The 20,918-nt window shown below is 43.3% G+C and overlaps 1 protein-coding gene across 3 annotated transcripts in view; it reads left to right on the forward strand.

The window, feature by feature from the left end:
* RABGAP1L (RAB GTPase activating protein 1 like) overlaps positions 1 to 20,918 on the forward strand; it is a 549,683-nt gene that overhangs the window by 390,433 nt on the left and 138,332 nt on the right. For all 3 annotated transcript variants that reach the window (XM_074960981.1, XM_074960979.1, XM_074960980.1), the window contains one exon: positions 19,105 to 19,146. In XM_074960981.1, the coding sequence (XP_074817082.1) occupies positions 19,105 to 19,146 (42 nt within the window). The remainder of the gene's footprint in view (positions 1 to 19,104; positions 19,147 to 20,918) is intronic.

Genomic DNA, 20,918 nt, shown 5'->3' on the forward strand with positions numbered 1-20,918 from the left:
TGCTTTAAATAAAAAGGGTGTAGATCAGTGATCCCCAAACTGTGGGGTGCACCGAGGAAAATTCAGGGAGCACAGCGGGGCCTGGGCCCATCCCCATGGGGGGCAGAAAGGGAGCACCACCCAACCCCACTCTGGCACCACCTCGCTCTGGCCCCGCCCCCAGCCACAGCTCAGGCCCAGCCTCAGCCCCGCTCCTAGCTGCAGCCACGGCCCCAGCCTTGGCTCCCGGCCCCAGCCACAGCTCTGCTTCCAGCCCTGCTCCTGTCCATGGCTTCTGGGAGGGGATGTGGGGGAGGACATGGACAGGTTTCATTATGGGTAAGGGGCGGGCATGACAGAAAAAGTTGGAGGGCCACTGGTATAGATGATCAGACTTTAAGTTTAGGCTAAATGCCCTTGCCACTTTTTTTTTCCTCTTTAGTCCACAGCCCTTCTTCCACATCTCTCTCAGATCCTGTGGAGGTGTTTTCTTTTCTTATGTCAACCAACCACCCTCATAGCATCCAGTGTTAACTGGGTGGTATTTTCTTCTGAGCCCATTAACATTAGTCCTTAAGAGTTTATTGCAGGGTGGGATGGGTAGGTTATCAGCAGCACTCATGCTTAGGGTACTAAAGGGTAGGATTTGAACCTGTATGTCCAATATGGTACACTAGACCCACTATTTAGTAGTTTGAAAGAAAAGAGTAAATGAATTAGTTATTTCACTCTCAGAACAGGTTAAATGAATTGTTCGTCCATTTGTTAGTTGACAGGATTCCATATCACATTCCTTCCATTACCACAGGCATTAATTGACACTGCTCTTTGCAGTCTCACAGGGTAAAGTATTGAATAGACATGGTATCTGTAATGTGGCTAATAGAGGGCTTTCATCTAAAAGGTTGTCAATCCATCATCTTTGCCCAGAGTTAAAAGATCATTGAAGATTACAAGTTCCTTTTTTTTAAAAAAGTGTAACTACAGCTGTGTAGTGTGTTTTAAAATATTAAAATGCTAGAACTTTGTATCAGGACTACATACCTGATACATAAAAAGGTGTGTGTTTATGTACATATATTTATATATAGATTTTTATATTGTCAATTTTGAGATTAGAATTATACAGCCAGTGGATTTCATCCATGTCCTCCTCTCCCCCCACCCCACCCCCACAAAATTAAGGTAGTGGAGTTAAGTCAAGTTTGCTATCTCTGAACTCTCTTGCTTTCATGGGTTTATGTCAGACATTTAGACCTATTTTAAGCATAACTGTAGTTGAATTTATCTTATGGTTACTATAGGGGTTGGGGAGAGGGTTTCCAGTACTGGAACAGAAATAAATGCAAACAATTCAGCAGTTGGTGTAGTATATGGCTGAATAAACCTTTAAAGTTTTTTTTTAAATGGTTTAGATTAGAATCACAAAGGGCTTAAAACTAGTTTCATACTAATGCTCACAAAAACAGAGGAAGACTAAATTGCTTGAGTGAATGAATATAAAACTGCAGCCACACACAGTACCAATCTCTTTCATTGCCACTGGATCATCAGAAAACAGATCATAATTAGTCGCCTCTAAAGCTGTATAGAAAAAAAAAATCAAAGCTTGGGTCTAAGAAAGGACTACTTAATGGAGGACACCCAGGAGGGCATGAGGTGGCCACAAGAAGACCCAAGATTCAACAAAACCCCTTTTGCTGCCATCCAACTAGTCCTATGTGCACCTGTAATTTAGGTACCTTTCATTCATAGATGCAATTTATTTATCCCAAAAGTAATGTGCAGTTTCAGGACAAAGCTGATGACAAAATATGAGCAAAGTGAGAACTATCTTAGACCAATCTGTAACTCAGGATAACTTATGTGAGCAGAAGTTGCCGCCTTGGTCTTGTTGATTTTATGAGGGGGAGCAGATGAAGGGGAGAAGAGTTGGGAGTAAATTGCTTTGGCTGCTTTTGTTTTTAAAAAAGAAATATTTCTCTTTTTGAAGATGTGTGTCGTGAGGTAGGTGTGGGGCATCAGGTTGTGGGGGGATCAAAACAGAGATTTAGTGGCCCAAGTGGCCTCGCCCCCAGTATTGCCAGAGCTGCCCTGGCTCCCAGGACAGCACAGCCCAATGGCCAGAGTCAATGCAGCCGCCCTTCAGTGCAGGGGTGTGCGGCCCAATGTCCAGAGTCAATGCAATGCAGCTGCCATTTGGTGCAGGGCAGCGCGGCCCAATGGCCAAAGTCAGTCTAGCAGCTCTGTAGATCAGAGCAGTATGGCCCAATGGCCTAGGTCAGTAGGGCAGTCCTTCTGCTGCGCCATTCACCCCTCCGAGTGCTGGCTGCCTCACTGGCAGGGCAGCTAGGGTAGGGAGGCCCGGACCCACCCTGCTCCACCGGGTCTCGACCCAGGGCCCTAGAGAATCAGTGCTTCCACAATCAGTCTTAGTCACCCAGTACCTCAGTCCTGCTCCCTGGATCGCTTTCTTCCCTTCCTTCCAAGGCTGGTAGCCTCGTGGCCTCCGTTGTCTCTCCTCCGTTGTTGTTGGCTGGGGATCTGTTGGAGCCTTAGCCTGGCTGGCTTCTGGATCCTGGAGCTCCAGCAATCTCCCTGTGGGAGCCTGCAACACAAGTCTGCTCTTGTCAGGGGCCAGCCCAGCCTGAGCTGAGGTACTCCCTTTTATACTCTGCTTCCAGCTGGAGCATGCCCAGCAGGGGTAAGGGGGATGTGGCTTCCTCAGCCCACAGAGTGAACCACTTCTGAACCAATGCCGGTTAAGTATGCCCCATCACAATGTGGCTGAAAATTTAGCAAATTTCTATGTTGTGTGCTAAATGCTGAATTATGGTGGAGAGGAGAGAGACATCCAGCACATAATTTAAAAAGTAACTTTTAAAAAATTCTTTGATTCTAAATCAACTGGGTGGATCTCATTTTTTTGCTGATGTCCCAGAATTCATGTGTTTTATGGCTTCAGTGCTACCCTGCTGGAAATCTTTACTGTATCATTGAGCAGTCTCATGGGAGATTGGGAACATTTCCCTCCTCCCCCCCCCCCCCCCGTAGCATATTTTTACATTTTGTCTTTTTCTTTTTAATTATTTTAAGGATAAACCTAAAGATTAAACGTTTATGTTAATTCTCAAGAATCTGGTCATTGCGACAGCAAAGTTTCCTGATTTGGTGAAGCTCCAGAAAAACACATTCAGGGACCTCCCAGGCAACCCACCTCTTGCTAACATACGTAAAGAGTATACATACATTTTTTATAATGTGATGAATGCAACCCATAGCTTGAATGACATTGAGCACATATTTCTGATCTTAGTTTAGTTTTAAACTTTGTTTTGTAGTTCATTATTAATAAACATCCTCTAAATGTTTTCTAAGACTGTTGCTTTGGCCAGAATTTAAGGCCTTGTCTACACTACAAAGTGTTTGTCAGTACAGCTATACCATTATAGATATACCAGGAAGCCCTTCTACAGGGGAGACAGATTAAAGAGCTCTTTGCTGGTTTAGCTTTATACCAATTCTTCTCCCCCCCGCCCCACTCTCCCCTTCAAAAAATAAGCTATACAAGCAAAAATATTTTTGATGGTATAATTTTGTCTACACTTGTCTTTTGCTGGGCATATCTATGTTGATTAGGGAAGTGATTTCCCTCCCACCCCCTTCTCCTAACTGAGAGAGGTATTCTGGCAAAACTTCTAAGGGTATGTCTACACTACGAAATTAGGTTGAATTTATAGAAGTCGATTTTTAGGAAGCAGTTTTATACAGTTGATTGTGTGTGTCCCCACTAAGTGCATTAAGTCGGCGGAGTGTGTCCACAGTACCATGGCTAGTGTCGACTTTCGGAGCGTTGCACTGTGGATAGCTATCCCACAGTTCCTGCAGTCTCTGCTGCCCATTGGAATTCTGGGTTGAGCTCCCAATGCCTGATGGGGCAAAAACATTGTTGCAGGTGGTTTTGGGTACATGTCATCAGTCACCCCTCCATCCGTGAAAGCAACGGTAGACAATTGTTTCGCGCCTTTTTTCCAATGCAGACACCATACTGCTGTCAGCAGACAGTGCAGTAGGACTGCTAACCGTCGTCGTCATCCACCGCTTCCGCTGCAACTCTGCCCTCCTGGTGCCATGAATCCACCTCTCGGGTCCTCTCGTCGTTCTGTATAAATATCTATTCTCAGTACATCCGTTGTCATCTACCGCTTCTGCTGCAACTCCACTCTCCTGCAGATGCCATACCACAGGAAGCATGGAGCCTGCTCAGCTCACCGCTGCTGTTGTGAGCATTGTAAACACCTCGCGCATTATCCTGCAGTATGTGCAGAACCTGCAAAAGCAGGCGAGGAGGCGACGACAGCGCCATCACGATAGTGATGAGGACATGGACACAGACGTCTCTCAAAGCATGGGCCCTGGCAATTTTTACGTCAGGGTGGTAATGGGGCAGGTTCCTGCCATGGAACACCGATTCTGGGCCTGGGAAACCAGCACAGACTGGTGGACCGCATAGTGTTGCAGGTCTGGGATGATTCCCAGTGGCTGTGAAACTTTCGCACGCGTAAGGGCACTTTCATGGAACTTTGTGACTTGCTTTCCCCCGCCCTGAAGCTCAAGAATACCAAGATGAGAGCAGACCTCACAGTTGAGAAGCAAGTGGCGATAGCAGTCTGGAAGCTTGCAACACCAGACAGCTACCGGTCAGTCGGGAATCAATTTGGAGTGGGCAAATCTACTGTGGGGGCTGCTGTAATCCAAGTAGCCAACGCAATCACTGAGCTGCTGCTATCAAGGGTAGTGAATCTGGGAAATGTGCAGGTCATAGTGGATGGCTTTGCTGCAGTGGGGATTCCCTAACTGTGGTGGGGTGATAGACGGAACGCTTATCCCTGTCTTGGGACCGGACCACCTTGGCTGCCAGTACATAAACCGCAAGGGGTACTTTTCAGTGGTGCTGCAAGCACTGGTGGATCACAAGGGATGTTTCACCGACATCAGCGTGGGATGGCTGGAAAGGTGCATGATGCTCGCATCTTCAGGAACTCTAGTCTGTTTCAACAGCTGCAGGAAGTAACTTACTTCCCAGACCAGAATATTACCGTTGGGGATGTTGAAATGCCTATAGTTATCCTTGGGGACCCAGCCTACCCCTTAATGCCATGGCTGATGAAGCCATACACAGGCAATCTGGACAGTAGTAAGGAGCAGCTCAACTATAGGCTGAGCAAGTTGCAGAATGGTGGTAGAATGTGCATTTGGACGTTTAAAAGCTCACTGGCACAGTTTACTTACTAGGTGAGCCCTCAGTGAAACCAATATTCCCATTGTTATTGCTGCTTGCTGTGTGCTCCATAATATCTGTGAGAGTAAGGGAGAGACGTTTATGGCGGGGTGGGAGGTTGAGGCAAATCGCCTGGTGGCCGATTATGCACAGCCAGACACCAGGGCGGTTAGAAGAGTACAGGAGGGTGTGGTGTGCACCAGAGAAGCTTTGAAAACCAGTTCCATGACTGGCCAAGCGACGGGGTGACAGTTCTGTTTGTTTCTCCTTGATGAAAACCCGCCCCCTTGGTTGACTCTATATCCTTGTAAGCCAACCGACCTCCCCCCTTCGAACACTGCTTTCAGAGGCAATAAAGTCATTATTGTTTCAAAATCATGCATTCTTTATTAATTCATCACACACATAGGGGGAAAACTCGCGAGGTAGCCCGGGGGGGTGGGTGAGGAGGGAAGCACCAGATGGGGTGGTGGAGGAGGGAAGGACAAGGCCACACTACAGTTCAAAACTTATTGAATACCAGCCTTCTGTTGCTTGGGCAATCCTCTAGGGTGGAGTGACTGGGTGCCCGTAGCGCCTTTTCTGCAGCTCCACCAGATGCCTGAGCATGTCAGTTTGCTCCCCCATTAGGCTCAGCATTGCATCCTGCCTGCTCTCAACATGCTCCTCCTTCCTCTCATCACATTCATTTAATGCTTTCCTGGACTCTGCCATTGCTTGCCTCCATGCATTCTGCTGAGCTCTTTCATTGTGAGAGGACTGCATGAGCTCTGAGAACATCATCGCGAGTGCGTTTTTTTCACCTTCTAATCTTTGCTAGCCTCTGGAATGGAGATGATAGGGGGAGCGTAGAAACATTTGCAGCTGTGGAAGGAAAAAAAACGGAGAGTAGTATTTAAAAAGATACATTTTAGAGAACAAAGGGAAGACTATTTCACACTGAATCAAGCAATTCACATTACATAGCACATGTGCTTCACACCCCCGCCCGCCCCCCACCACCGCGTGGTTAGTATCAGAGAAGATCCCCCTCAGCCAAACGCGAACAGCTCAGCATGAAAGGGCCTCCCCGCACTGTGTGGCAAAGGCTTTTAGAGTACCTCCAGGAGAGCTTCATGGAGATGTCCCTGGAGGATTTCTGCTCCATCCCCAGACACATTAACAGACTTATCCAGTAGCTATACTGGCCGCAAATGCATCCCAAGTGTTCAGGGCAAATTAATCATTAAACATGCTTGCTTTTAAACCCTGTATTGTATTTACGAAGGTACACTCACCACAGCTGCCTTCTCCAGCTTCATGGTCTGGGAGCCCGCCTTGGGAGGGTTGGGAGGGTATTAGCTCCAGGGTGATGAACAGTTCCTGGCTGCCAGGGAGAAGAGATTCTCCGCTTGCCTGCTGTGCGCTATCCTCCTCCTCCTCCTCCTCTTCCTCTTCCACAAAATCCTCATCCCTGTTGCGTGAGACTCCCCCCTGGCAGGTGTCCACAGACAGTGGTGGGGCAGTGGTAGGCTTCCCCCCCCCCCAGAATTGCATGCAGCTCAGATAGAAGCAGCAATTTTGGGGCTCTGACCCGGGGCGACCGTTTGCATCCTTTGTTTTTTGGTAGGCTTGCCTGAGCTCCTTAACTTTCACGCGGCACTGCTGTGTGTCTGTTGTAGTCTCTGTCCATCGTGCCCTTGGAGATTTTGGCAAATATATTGGCATTTCATCTTTTGGAACGGAGTTCTGTCTGCACAGATTCTTCTCCTCATAGAGCGATCAGATCCAGTACCTCCTGTTTGGTCCATGCTGGAGCTCTTTTGCGATTCTGGGACTCCATGGTCGCCTGTGCTGATGAGCTCTGCATGGTCACCTGTGCTGATCAACTCGCCACACTGGCCAAACAGGAAATGAAATTCAAAAGTTCCCAGGTCTTTTCCTGTCTACCTGTCCAGTGAATCTGATTTGAGAGTGCTGTCTAGAGCGGTCACAATGGAGCACTCTGGGATAGCTCCTGGAGGCCAATACCATCGAATTGCATCCACACTACCCCAAATTCGACCCAGCAAGGGTTGATTTTAGTGCTAAACCCCTTGCTGGGGAGGAATATAAAAATCAATTTTAAGAGTCCTTTAAGTCAACAAAACAAACTTGGTTGTGTGGTTGGGTACAGGGTTAGATCGACCTAACGCTGCTAAATTTGACCTAAACTCGTAGTGTAGACCAGGGCTAAGTGTAGCCCAACCCAGGCCTAAGAAAAACGTTGTCATTGAGGTGTGAGCACTCTATTTAACTTTCCTTCTCTGGCTGTGAGTTTTATGAGTTTCCCCTGTATTAAACTTACTTGCTCTCTGATCATTTGACATTCATTGGACAGGTATTCTTCTGCAAAAAGGAACTATTCAGAAGTCGAATAACTCCCAAATACAAGAAAGCAGTTGGTGAGAATGTCTTTTTTAAGTTGCTGAGCATGCCTGTCAAATTCCTACTGAATTGTGTACTGTAGGAGTGCTAGTAATAATTGGAATAAGGATCTAATACAGATTCCATTGAAACCAATTCCTAATTTGCCAGAATCAGGCCTTTAGAGAGGCAGAGATAGCGTTATAAAAATGCAGTGCCTTTCAAATATATCAGTCTGTGGTCAGACCCAGATTAGACCCTGACAGCAGAAGAACATTTATTGTCTCTTGTTACTAATATATATATAGTCTATAGATATTTTCTCTTTATTTTTGTAGAGCACTGTACAGGCTTTCCTTTATTTTCTTCAGCACCAGCTGTGAACCACATAGTGCATTATCACAACGTGCTTTTGAACTCTGTCTCCATCATTTTACTTGAAGAGCTTTTGAGCCACTTTCTAGCTAGTCTCCCTAAGGATAATTTTTTTAGGTTCCTACCTAACATGATTCCTACCTAACATGTACTGCCATCTGCTGCTTGTGGATAGGAGCATATTTTAGTCATTCCAGGAAGTACATAAAGCAAAACCACAATATCAAAAAGAACTTAAGTAAATATTACAAATGGAGAAATGACATATTAACCATTGTTGTATAGGCTGCTGTTGTAGCCCTGTCGGTCCCTGGATATTAGAGAGAGAGAGAGAGAAGGTGGGTGAGGTAATATCTTTTACTGGACCAAATTCTGTTGGTGAGAGACAAGCTTTCAAGCTTACACAGAGCTCTTCTTCAGGTCTGGGAAACTAACTCTGAGTTATACCTTGAGTTAGTTTCCCAGACCTGAAGAAGAGCTCTGTGTAAGCTCGAAAACTTGTCTCTCTCCCCAACAGAAATTGGTCTAATAAAACATATTACCTCACCTACCTTGTCTCTGTTATATTAACCAGCCCAACAAGATCAGATGCTTTTTTTTTTTTTTTTTTTTGGGAGGATGATGCTATTGAAGCGTGTACTAAATTTCTTACTCTGAATATGGGAAAATAGGCCAGCCTCTCAGATACCAGTGTAGGCACCTAGCTTATGACGTCCTACGACAACCTTGACACTTGAGATTTACTGGGATGCTTGCGTTTCAGCCCTCATATTTGTAGGTAATCACCTTATACAATCATTAAATTGTGTCATCTGTTGTTGTGGTTAATTCATATGTAATCAATGTGTGATGAATAGATTTAAGTTGGAGGTATAGGAATAAGTAGGATTGTATTATAGGGGTATAAGGCTGACAGGCATTTATGAGTGATGAAGTATATAAGTAAGTAAGGCTGTAATGCAAGGCCTGCAGGCTGAGGCCTGTAAGGTTTTAACTTACCTTTTCATGGCCTAATGTGGCTAACCCAAAAGTAACCCTGTGCCAGTGAAGTTACAAGATTACTGTAAATTATGTGCTAATAGATGGTGATTGGGAAAATATGCCACAATGTACCACATGTTGCCCGATTGTAACATCTTGGGAAATACTGCAGCAATCACAGTTTACCATGGGGACTTGTAAATGCTAATGAAAATAAGGGGTACTAAGAGGATAGCCTCTGAAAAGTGGGGCCTCCCAAATTTTATAATATGGAAGTCCAATTAAGGGAAAAGGGTTGGAACCCTCAAGCGTATGTAGAAGAGTTATGGGTGTGAGTGTAACAGAATTAAAGGACTGAATAGTGAGGAAGAATGCATCAGCAGACCTTCCACAGATGACCACTTGTTGAAAATTTCTCCTATCCTTATGGTACCCTTGGGGGTATGAGTATGAAAATATTGATGCTGGACATGTTATGGTATGCCTACACTTCACTTAGGTGTCTGTAACTGTGGCATTAATTATCTGTGTAGTAAAGTTTTTAATAAAGGAAATATTAATAACTTGTGAAAGCTGTTGTGGTCCCTACTATCATTACTCGTGCTCCCGGAGTCTCCTGCCCTAATGATATTTCTAATAGTGGGACTCACCCTGCTGATTCTGATAATGTAGCCTTTAGGGACTGCAAACCTTAGGCACAAGTTACTATGGTTTAAAATACCATTGGTAATATCAGCCCCTCAATAATATAAAGGCCGTGGAAGCAGCTGATCAGAAGACCTTTTCTCAACTTTGGAATCCATTTGAAAATTGTATTTTTAATGTAATTGTAAAATGCACCTTGAGGCTATGATGAGAGCTATATAAACTCAAATAAAGAGGTAGGAGCAGGTCCTTTGAGTGTGCCAAGTGCATTTGGTATAATTAAAAACTCAACATGAACTGTTCCATGTACCATGCTTACAGTCACAGCAGTATCTTCCTGTACTTTGAAACAGAGAAACTATGGTATGGCAATTACTTTTGGAATGGGAAATATTCCCATATTAATATTAATGGCGTCCATTGTACTGTCACTCTGAGATCCTTCACATGCAGTGAATGTAAATCAAATATAGGCAAGTTAAACTCATTCACTGACTGAATTCATCAAAACCTCTTAAACTCACTGTACATGTATCCCTCAGTATGACCCATTAAAGAAAAACCCAGAATGATGAATTGGGGTAATGTTCCATTTACAGGGAAGAAAGAAAACCTGTATTGGGTGCCTGTGGTTTAGTGGATTAGGCATAAACCAGAATCCTGGGTTCTTTTTCTTACCTTGCAACTGTCTCATATATATTTAGGCAAGTCACATGTTGGGAAGAACTCACAATTGGGACAAGATTTTCAAATGAGCTCAATTCCTAGGTAGTCACCAAAATAACGGGCCACGTTTTCTAAAGAACTAGGAGTTAAGCGCTGAGCTTTTTTTTTGAAAATTTGGCAAAAAATGCCATAATGCGGACTGCTGGGTGGCTGAGCACTTTTAATAAATAATGACACCCTTAATACTGTTTTTACAATCTATCTACCAAGCTATCCAATTTACTTGTCTATTTAATCCATTCAGTTGAATCTAATTTAGATTCTTATACTATTTCCATCACCATGGTATCTGAAAGAAATACCGATACACCAGAACCCCCTTTATCCAATCTAATGGGGACTGGGTCAAAATCAGATTATCAAACATTTGGATAAGCCAAGGAATGGGAAAGTGCAAGTCTGCAGTGCCATCTAGCGGCTATAGGGGAGATCCCTGCTTCTGTACCTGTGTGACCTGGCTAACGGAGGGTTGGATGAACAGGGTTCTACTGTATATTAAAAAATAGACATGAAGATTTCAGTATTTTCCTTTCTCCTCCTCTTTACTATAGGGACTCCATTTTTTATTATTGTTATGTTTTTATTTTAGGTGATTTTGGTGGGGCTATTGAAAAAGGCTAGGTTGAAGAAGTAAGTTATGCCTTCTACTCTGAAGACATTGGGGTTTGTGAGCATTTTGATTTCTTTCAGAAGTGAGTTCCATAGCTGAGGACTAGTTACTAAGAAAGCTGTGTCTGTTGCCTGCCCAAGGCTTACTCTCTTACAGAATTACAAGTTAAATGTTTTTTTCAAGCTGCCTGCCCTGGAAACTCACCCTGGAATGTAAGAGTCAAGTAGGATTTCTTTCTCGCTGTCACAACAGGAACAAATATTTTGCAATTGAAATTTAGCAATTCTGTTAATGATAGATGAGCCAAAATAGAATCCAGCTTTCTCTCCCTGACTTCTCACTAACAGCAATAAACAATACTAACAGCTTATTTTAGTCAGTAAAGCAAGCAGCTATGACTCTGAATACACACAAGGAACAGATAGATCTTGTGAGTAAGAAGATCCATTTTTACACAGTCACTTTTCAGAGCTGGATTTAACCTTAGTATCCGTATTTTACTGATGAGACAACAAAGGCACAGATGTGCTTACCAAGCTATGAGAAGTGGTATGTAAATGCAAATTATTATTATTATCTATTAAATTAATTCAAAACCAATCCCTGCAAAATGTTCAGGAGGCCTCCAAGACTTACAAATTGAAGACTGTGCCACAGACCTTTTACTCTATATAGTTAAAGTCAGCAAAGAAGCATAATTTATTCCTCAGGCCCCTTCATGTGCTCCCACAAATCGTAGCCACCAAACAAACATTCAGCTGGACCCAATCCAAAATTTAAATAGAATTGTAATTCCTTTTTAGAATCTGTAACCACAATTACCCTTTACAAGTTCAGCTGAACACACAATTACAAAACAGCTTCAAATTAGCTTCAGATGAATAGCTAAATTCTAAAAACCAGATCAGAAACATGTAAATATCGGAATTTTGAAACGGAGTTACAATGACTGGTTCTCTTGATACTATCCATTTTGGTCTGAGATTTTTCAAATGTTATTTAGGAGCCACTCAGATGTCTCTAACACATACCTGACCCATCTGAATATAAGCTGTAGAGAATGTTTTGTCAATATCTCCTTTTTATTTCCTTCTAGAAGCCATCTTTATATAGGAGTAAAACCACATGTATTCACCTCCGTGCACTCCCAAATCAGAGACGAATATACTGAATGAATTTCCATTAAATCTGTTCTGCCAGATTCACCCTCTGAGGTGGTGGGCGGTCGTGTTAAGAACATTGCTCTGTGACCACAGAGGCATCTGTGTCAAAGTGGTGATGCCTCCTTGGGAGGGGAGGTGCCAGTACCAACACTACCTTCCCTTGGGACTTCTGCCATGTGAGAACAGATTGAAAATCGGACATGGGTTCCATAAAAGCCCCACAGGCACGTGCTCTTCAGGAGATGTGCTGCATCACTGTATTCTAGGTTACTTGGTCCTGCCTCAGTGCAGGGAGATGGAATAGTTGACCTCTTGACATCCATTCCAGCTCTACATTTCCATGATTCTATTATTGTGGCCCCAATAATAGAATCTGCACACTGGGTTATTGAAGGTTGCCAGCAGCTTGGCACCAGCCTGTTGATCTTTATAACAAGTTAGTTTGAATTCAAATACTAAATTAAGCAATGAAATAAAACATACATAAAGGAGTAACTTGATCCAGATCATTGGTTCTGTAAAAGAAAGCGTATCAGCATTCAAGGCCAAACACTTTTCAATCCCGTATCTGCTTCTGCCATAGCAGTAGTTGCACTTTCTTCTGCATTTCCAGTTTTAGAGTGAAAAGGCTCAAACCCCCAAATGCACTAAGCAACCATATTGCAATGTATATTTGTCTAATTCATAATTACCCTAAGTGTTGACATGTAAATTGTGATAAATTAATTTTTTTCATTAAAACTTCTTTAGTCCACAATAGTTTAGTCCATAACAAAAAATCAACATATCCCTAGTACTCACTTAATCTTACCCTCTCGTTATATTTGAAAGAGAAATACATGATGTCCCATGAACTGTGACTATTAGGTTACTTTTATGCCCTAGGGAAAAAAATATACAGTTATTTTCCCTACTGGAAGGTCAGCTTCATCAATCCAAAAAACATGATTGCTCTTGTAATGAAATGGTTAATTATTCCTGAGTTCCTGAGTATTTAAAGGGGGTTTTAATCACATGTCATTGTAGTTTACTTACTCACTTTAGTGAGTATGTTTTGGTGTTTATGGAGTGGATAGAGAAAATAGTCTCAGAATTTATGTACACAAGTAGTTTATGTTTCACTAAAGGATGCACTTACTTATGCTGGAATAAGTGATATTAATGCCATGTTCATGACCTAAAAGTTGAGGATTGTTGAGGATTGCTTGATCCTCTTTTGGGATTCTCCTAGTGTTGTGCTGAGTTTTAAGTGTGTTACTACCTTGCAGAGGAAATCTTGGCTGCAGGTGAATTTAACTTGACTCCCCTTGAACTCCCCACCCCTTATGGTCCCCCCCAAAAAGACACAGTCCCTCTGTAGGGCACTCACACATTTAGGGGAACAGAATTGTAAAGTTAAAAAAAAAATTTCCATTCAAACACTCATTTTTAGTCTTAACTTCAGCACGCATGCGTGTATACACACACACATTATTTTCAGCTGAAACTTTACATATTTTACAATTTTGATGAAATTTGGTGTGTCTGGTTTGCTGGTTAGAACCCAAAATTCCCTGGGAAATCAGTCTTTTGGCTTCACATGCAGAGTAGCATAGAGTACTAGCTGGGCACTGCAGTAGTCCCTCCATGGCGTTAGAATCGGAGCAGGGGAGTGGGCAGGGACAGGGGATGAGCTCTCTTCATGCATCATCACCCCACCATTATTGCTTTACAGTACTAATACTGCATCCCTCTGTCTTGTGTGTGCAACCCTGTGGAAGCCACCTGAGAGGTGAGAAGGGAAAGGGATATTCAAAGCATGGTAGCCAGTGAGAGAGTCTGTGGAATCATGGGTCCACTGAAGCCATGGGCCCCCACACAAGACCTTCACAAAGACACCTATGATTTTTTAGCTAAGCCCCTGAATTCCAGAGACTTGGGGACTGAACTCCCTGCCTGTTCCAGAGGGGTCCCCCTCCCAGCCTTTTGAGAGAATAATTCAGAGGAATCTCCACAAAGGGAATATGATCAAGCTTCTTGCCCCTGCTGTGAGTTTTCTTATTTTAGAATTATTTGAGCCTAAATTCTGCCCCAGAGCCTCCGTGAGGATTAATTGGTTTGACTTGTGAGAAGAAAATATTTAAATTGAACCCAGTGAACTGAGCAGGAGTATGAAGTGGTCAACAACTATGTTCAGCCAACAACGGGAATTTCAGACTCTCCCTCATGTCAGCAAGCTCCTCTGTTTGAAATAACTTGCACAGATGGCAATTACCTTTGGTTTTGATCAAGTTGAGGGAAACATTTTCTTTTTCTTTTTTTTTTTTAACGGAACCTCAGCCTTTTACGACAGAACCAAAAATATTAGAAAAATAATCTCCGTATTTCATCAGGTATATTGTTTACAATTCATGTTTCATTTGTTTGGAGAATACTATTCATTAGCATATATTTTATCAACATCACTTCCTAACAAGCCCATACACCTGTTCAGCAGCCTCCACGCTTCTGTTTCATTTCCTTTTTTCCAGCTGTGCACAAAGTGTCAGTGAGCTTTCTTTTCTAAAACTTTTCTATTTATTCACGCTACCCCTATGGCCTTAAAGTTGTACTTTGTATGAATATGCTGCCCTACAGGAAACTCAGGATAGATTCTGAAGGGGTATATCAGTTCCTCATTTGGAAAAGCCCCTTGGATAGGGCCTTGGGGAGAAGTAAACTTGTGAGTTTCCCCTTCCCTGAGTCTTACCCAAACTTTTCCATTGCAGGAGGGACGAGAGTTGCCCATTTTAGAACAGGTTCATTCCCCAAAACCGATGGATCACATGAGACCTGCTAAAGGCACTAGGCCTCTGCACAGGCTCTCCAGCTGTTCTGCAGCACTCAGGAGCTTGCAGAGAAGTTGATCTTTCCAGAGACTGTCATGCTGGCTGCTGGGGGGCATGCTATGCAGATGGCCATCCCCAAGGAGGGGTTGCATATGATGCTATGGAGTCTGCTGACCTTTCTCTGTCTCTGTGGAGGAAGTGTGGGAGGTCAGTGCACAAAGGGTTAGTTCCAGGCATGGATCCTACGGGAACAGGTCCCCCTCTCTCTGCTTCAGGGCTCTTGACATAGATGGTTGACTGGCTGCAGTCAAGGAGCATAGAGCACATCTCAGGAGGGCTGTATGTATAGGAAGTTTTAATTCACTTTGTGCCCTCCTGATCCTGGGCTGCCTATGTGTTTGACTGGTTGCCCAATGTAACTTGGAGCAATGTCAGGGCTGCTGTCAATTACACTGGCTGTCAGTCACCCCAAGGGGCTGTTAAAGCAGCTGGGGATCTTCAGGGCACAGGAAGGTGCTCATCACGTCCCTTTTGCTGTCCATTGGAAGAGTGGTGATATAAGAGCTGTTACAGTGACCTCAATAACAAGAACATGGTAGGGAGAGCTGGAAACACTATATGTTCAGAGCTGTGACAGAGAAGAGTTCTTGGGAAGACAGACCAACACTCTCTTGATTTTTTTCATGGGACTTTTTCGTGCCTGAAATTGCACATGACAGTAATCATCAGTAATTCTGCAGGAGTAGGACAGTGTGTTGGCATACGATAACAAAATCTGCTTCGCCAGTCAATCCGTGCTGATTGTGGGGTTTTGTAATGTCCATTGGCCGAGGTGGGCTAGGTGGCAGTCCAGAGCAGTAGTCAAGTGTGTGCGGGTGGTCAGGTAGCCGGGAGATGGATTGGTATCAGAGGTATTCTGAGCAATGGTCGGAGTTCTTGCAGAGGTCAGAAGCTGGAAGATCCAATCCAAGGGGTTGGGTCAGTGGGTTAGGGAGTGAAGTCAGGCGAGGCAGCGGGCAACAAGGTACGGTCAGGCAAAGCAACAAGGCAAGGTGGTTTAGGCAGCAACCAGCAGGCAATGGTCTGATGCTCAGATAGCTTCCTCTTCCTGTTGGGGGTCTTTATATAGTCCAGGTGCCCAGTGAGAGTGCTGTCTGTCCATCCAATCAGGGGCCTGAGGTAGGCTGATGTCGGTCTGTAGGCCTTTAGCAGTAAGACTGTTGGTCAAGGTGGTAGATCAGTTCATTGCTGTGGTGCAGCAGCTCAGGATGCAACCCATGGACCTAGTGAGCCTGGTTTTGATACTGGGGTCCTGACAGGTTCTTGTTTGAGCACATCACTGTTCATTCTGACAGCAGTTATGACTTTGACACAGGTGACTGTTATGAGATACAGAGCTTTTCATCTACAGATCATGTGCTCAAACCTAGTCCACTTCAGTTGTGGATAAAAGTTGTTACCATCCGATGACTATGTGAAATGAATTGTTGGTTTCAGTTACATTTTTAAAGGATTGATATCACAAATGACAGAAAATTCCATACTGATTGGCACTCTTGTTGGCAGTCACAGCAGAGAAGGCAAGGATTGAAAGGCTATGGAGCTTGAAATACCATTTTTACCACTTAAAATGTTCTGTCTAGAATCGGGTTGAGAGATTCTGGAATGGCAATATTGGGCGCTTCGACTGTTGCTTTCAGCGCTTTACCTGTTGCATGAATTTCAGTTAGCATGGTTGACAATCTAATGCTTTTCTAGTAAAAATAAACAAAATAGTTTTTGGTGTATATTTAAACTGCTGCTATCGCCCATGGAACTAGGGATTGTTCAATAAATGCTCCTCTGGTTTCAGTGCTGCTACAATTCTGACCTCTGGTGGAGGATGTGTGATCTGTTGCCATAGTGATTAAATATAAAATTACCAAACAACTTGTTAGCTAATGCAATTTTTTTTTATGTTATTGTGGTAGCACCTCGGAACCCCAGTCATGTACCACAACCACATTATGCTCAGCACTGCACAAACACGACAGACCCTGCCTGACAGAGCTTACATTCGAACAAAACTTCTTTCTAAAAGGTTCTTCAGCTTTTGATGAAGTCTGGATTGTGCAGGACACGACAAACTCCACAGTTTTGCATTTATACTTAAGATATAGAGCGTCACGTTTAGGGGGCAGTTTGGAGGACTTCTCCTCAGCAGAATCAGCAAGCTCCTCGAGGAGGAGGCTACTTCTGCCTCCCGCAACCAGCAGCATTTCTCTAAGGGGCAGAGCAGATGGCTCCACAGCCCTCCCTATGCTATTGGACCTTAGGGGTTACATGCTGCCTCTTCAATTTTGTGTCTGGGTTTTCCTAACAGAACCCACTCCTATAAATGACACAGCATGCCTGGAAACTGACAATGTGTGAGCTAGTTTCCCAGGAGTGCTAGGCAATCTGATATGTTGCTAACAGGGAAGCGTTAAACAGCAGGATAGATCTTGACAGCAAATTGTTGGAGGTGAAATGTGATGGAGGGAATTTAAATAAATATTTCTGAACCTTAAAGAAGGGTTGGTTCAAGGGACTGGCAAAAGTTTAAGGGCTCTTATTCTTGCAAAAACCAAGTCACTCAACCCTAATTAATAAAAATACGTGAGATTACCTCAGAAACTCCATTATGATATTGTTAAAACAAATTTCAGGGTGAAATTAGCAAGGAACTCATTGAAATCTTGTTATTGTACAAGGGGAGATTACTAAGGAAATCCTGCGATAATCCCATAACTGTGTGTATTATAATGGCAACATTATTTCTGGGAAAGTCTGTTGGAACTCTTTCATATGTTAAATCTGAGTGAGGCAGTGTAGTAGGTACACTGCAATTGAACAATCTACATTTGCTAAAAAAATGTAAAGTTATCGTGATAAATACAAAGGAAAGTCAAAATAATACAATACATGTGGGTTTTATATAGTACGGTATCTACCATACCCAGGGTATTGCAAAGCCCTGTAAAAAGTTAAATGGAGTTGTGTGGCAAAGTAGTCCTAGATAGTAGAACCTGCTTTATTGACATAGGGAATGTTTGATCCTGCACAATACAGCTGTACTGTACCCTTTGGCCTGGTCTACACTGGCAAGTTGTACTGGCATAACTGTATAGGTGAGGGGTGTGATATTTTTACTGATATAGTTATACTGGGACAAGCCCTCATGTGGATGCAGTTATACTGGTATAACAGTGCCTTGTCATATAGGAATACCTTTACTGGTATAAGTATCTTTATACCGACATAGCTGCATCCACACGAAGGTGATTGCACCACTTTAACTATACCAGTTAAGCAGTACAACTTTTATGTGTAGTCAGAAAGAGGCTCTAGATCTTTATCTTCGGACCCAGAATGGCACCAGATGAAGGCAGAGCTGTCCTGTTTAAGGTCTGTTAGAAAGGCTAGGAGGGAGCACTGGTACCTTTAATTCAGCTCCACTAGCCTAGCAATTCCAGCACTGTGTTCTCTCAGGGGATCAGAAATCAGTGGAGCATCATTATTTTATCATCATTTCCTTTATTATATGTATTCATGTATGTAGAACCATATGTTTGCAATGTAGTGAAAGTGGCAAGCACAACAGGGCTGATTTACACATCTAGCTGCCTGATCTCTGAACTGTCTTACATTTGAGTTGATATCAGAAAACCTGTGTGTTTAAGACTTGGGATTTTTGTGGGTGTTTAATACAAAAAAAATGTAGATACAAGCTGCTTTCTTTGGACTGGCAAAAATTGTATTGACTAGATTATTTGGTTCTGTTGGCTTTGAAGAAACAGGCTGTCCCAATGGTCTGTTGCTGGTAGTATTCTGTACTGTCCACGGGAGACCAGATTTGACTGATACTTAGCCAAAGGACAGAGGGCTGCCCAAAAGCACCTATCTGACCAGTAAGAGAGCAAAATCGCTGGAATCCAAAGTCTCTCGGTCCCCCTCAGCTAGAAGTTTGGAAGCTGCATCATGGGGCCTTAAGTGTGGGAAATTTGGGGGTACCTCAGGACTCTGACAAAAATCTTGCAAATCTCCCTGGTAATAAATGGTGGGAACTAATGGAGAACTAAAACCTGGTACAGTGGGACTGATTCAGTTCTCTTTTTTTCTTCTCCTTTTCAGGGTCTGAACATAATCTTTCATGTAGCCTTGGCACTCTTAAAGGTAAGTTATTTATTTTAACCCTTTTGTTTATTATAAAGCAGTATGAGATATTCACCTTCAGGGATTGCTTAATTGAATATGCCACACCTTCTAATAAAACCACATTGAAAAGTCTCAGACAATAATGGTTGGTCTCTCAGAGTTATCATGGAGGAAAATGAAAATATAAAGGGGGGGGTGGTTGTCCTTAAAAACTTCAGCTTTGTTGTTTATATTAAACTGCTTCATCATGCAGTGAAGTTCCTGGTGACAAAGGTAATATAGTGATTAAGATGCCTCATAGATGTACCTGCTCAGAAGAAAACAACAGTTGATGTAAATTGCAGAACTCACATTGACTTCATCAGGGCCAGGACTTCATCTTTGCTTTCGTCTGGAAATGGAAGTGGTGCTTGAATTGGACAAGTGCTCTGCAGTATTCCCAACATGCTACTGTCAAAAAACCACCGTATTGTCCAACAGTCTGCTGTTTAAAACCTGGTGCTTTTAACTGAAAGTGGCTGACCCTTCAAGGGGTAGAGACTACAACTCAAATTAGCACAGCTCCTCAGTTGTTAACATAACTACTCTGTAATGGGATGCAGGCTAGTGCCAATCAATTGTCACTAGTCCTCCAATGTCTTCCCACAATTTCCCATGTGTCCAGAAAGGACAGAGAAATTGTCCCACAATTTACTGGGAAATAATTCATAGAGCAGCTCACCTTACTGTAGCTCAAAGAAGCATGGGATATACCCCCAGAAATCATAGCATCACACATGAGTGAGTGCAGCACCTTTGTGGACAGCCCAATGTGAGGGTTATTTCATAGTGTGGCCATTGTCACTTGAGCTATGCTAATGTGAGGTATGTAACTCAAACGAAGACAACGCAAATTAGCCTTGCAGTGAAAATGTGACCTTGGTAACTGGAGTTTCCTTAGCAGATAGCTAGTTTGTGCCAGATTGTGTGGTTACTTTGTTATATTGACACATCTTCAAGGAACAGCCTGGAAAAAGGAAATTCATTTCACATACATTTCAATAGAGCTGTCAGTCTGCAATGCCACTAGCTTCCACTCTCAATTTTCAAAGTGACTGCAAAAGATGAAAAAATGTTTGTGCTCTATTATTGTTCTTGGGCAGTGGTGGACAGCCTGCGGGCCGCATGCGGCCCATCAGGGTAATCTGATTGTGGACCACGAGACATTTTGCTGACGTTGACCATCCGCAGGCATGGCCCCCTCACAGCTCCCAGTGGCCGTGGTTTGCAGTTCCTGGCCAATGGGAGCTGCGGGAAGTAGCGGAAGATTCTGGGGATGACTGGGAATTTAGCAGTTTGACATGACACATACCTTGTGAAAATGGAGTCCCACATGGTCAAGCAGGATTGTGGGAGAGTACTAGAGAACTAGCAACAATTGAGTAGTGCTAGCCTGCATCCATGAGACAGAATGGTCATGTTAGCAGCTGTGAGTTGGTCACTGGGGTTTTGTCTGTGCCCTTAGTCATGGCAGCCAACTTGAGTGACTAGTACAGCAATACAGAAGAGAGGAGTTTGAGTGTGAATGGGAGTCTAATTAACAGGATTACTTGAGCTATAACATGAATCAGCTTTCCAGTGAAGACAAGCCCTGTAAGGGGGAAAGTGATTTTTATCCAGAGTGTTGAATGCTTTTTTGTTTTGTTTTTGTTACCACTCACTTAACAATGTATTCTGCCTAATGAACAATTAACAGGCAAGCTCCCTTTTTCAAAGATTTAGCACCCCGTCATAGCAATGAAGGGCTAAGA

This window comes from Natator depressus, chromosome 8 (genome assembly GCF_965152275.1).
Source record: "Natator depressus isolate rNatDep1 chromosome 8, rNatDep2.hap1, whole genome shotgun sequence".
Lineage (NCBI taxonomy): Eukaryota > Metazoa > Chordata > Testudines > Cheloniidae > Natator > Natator depressus.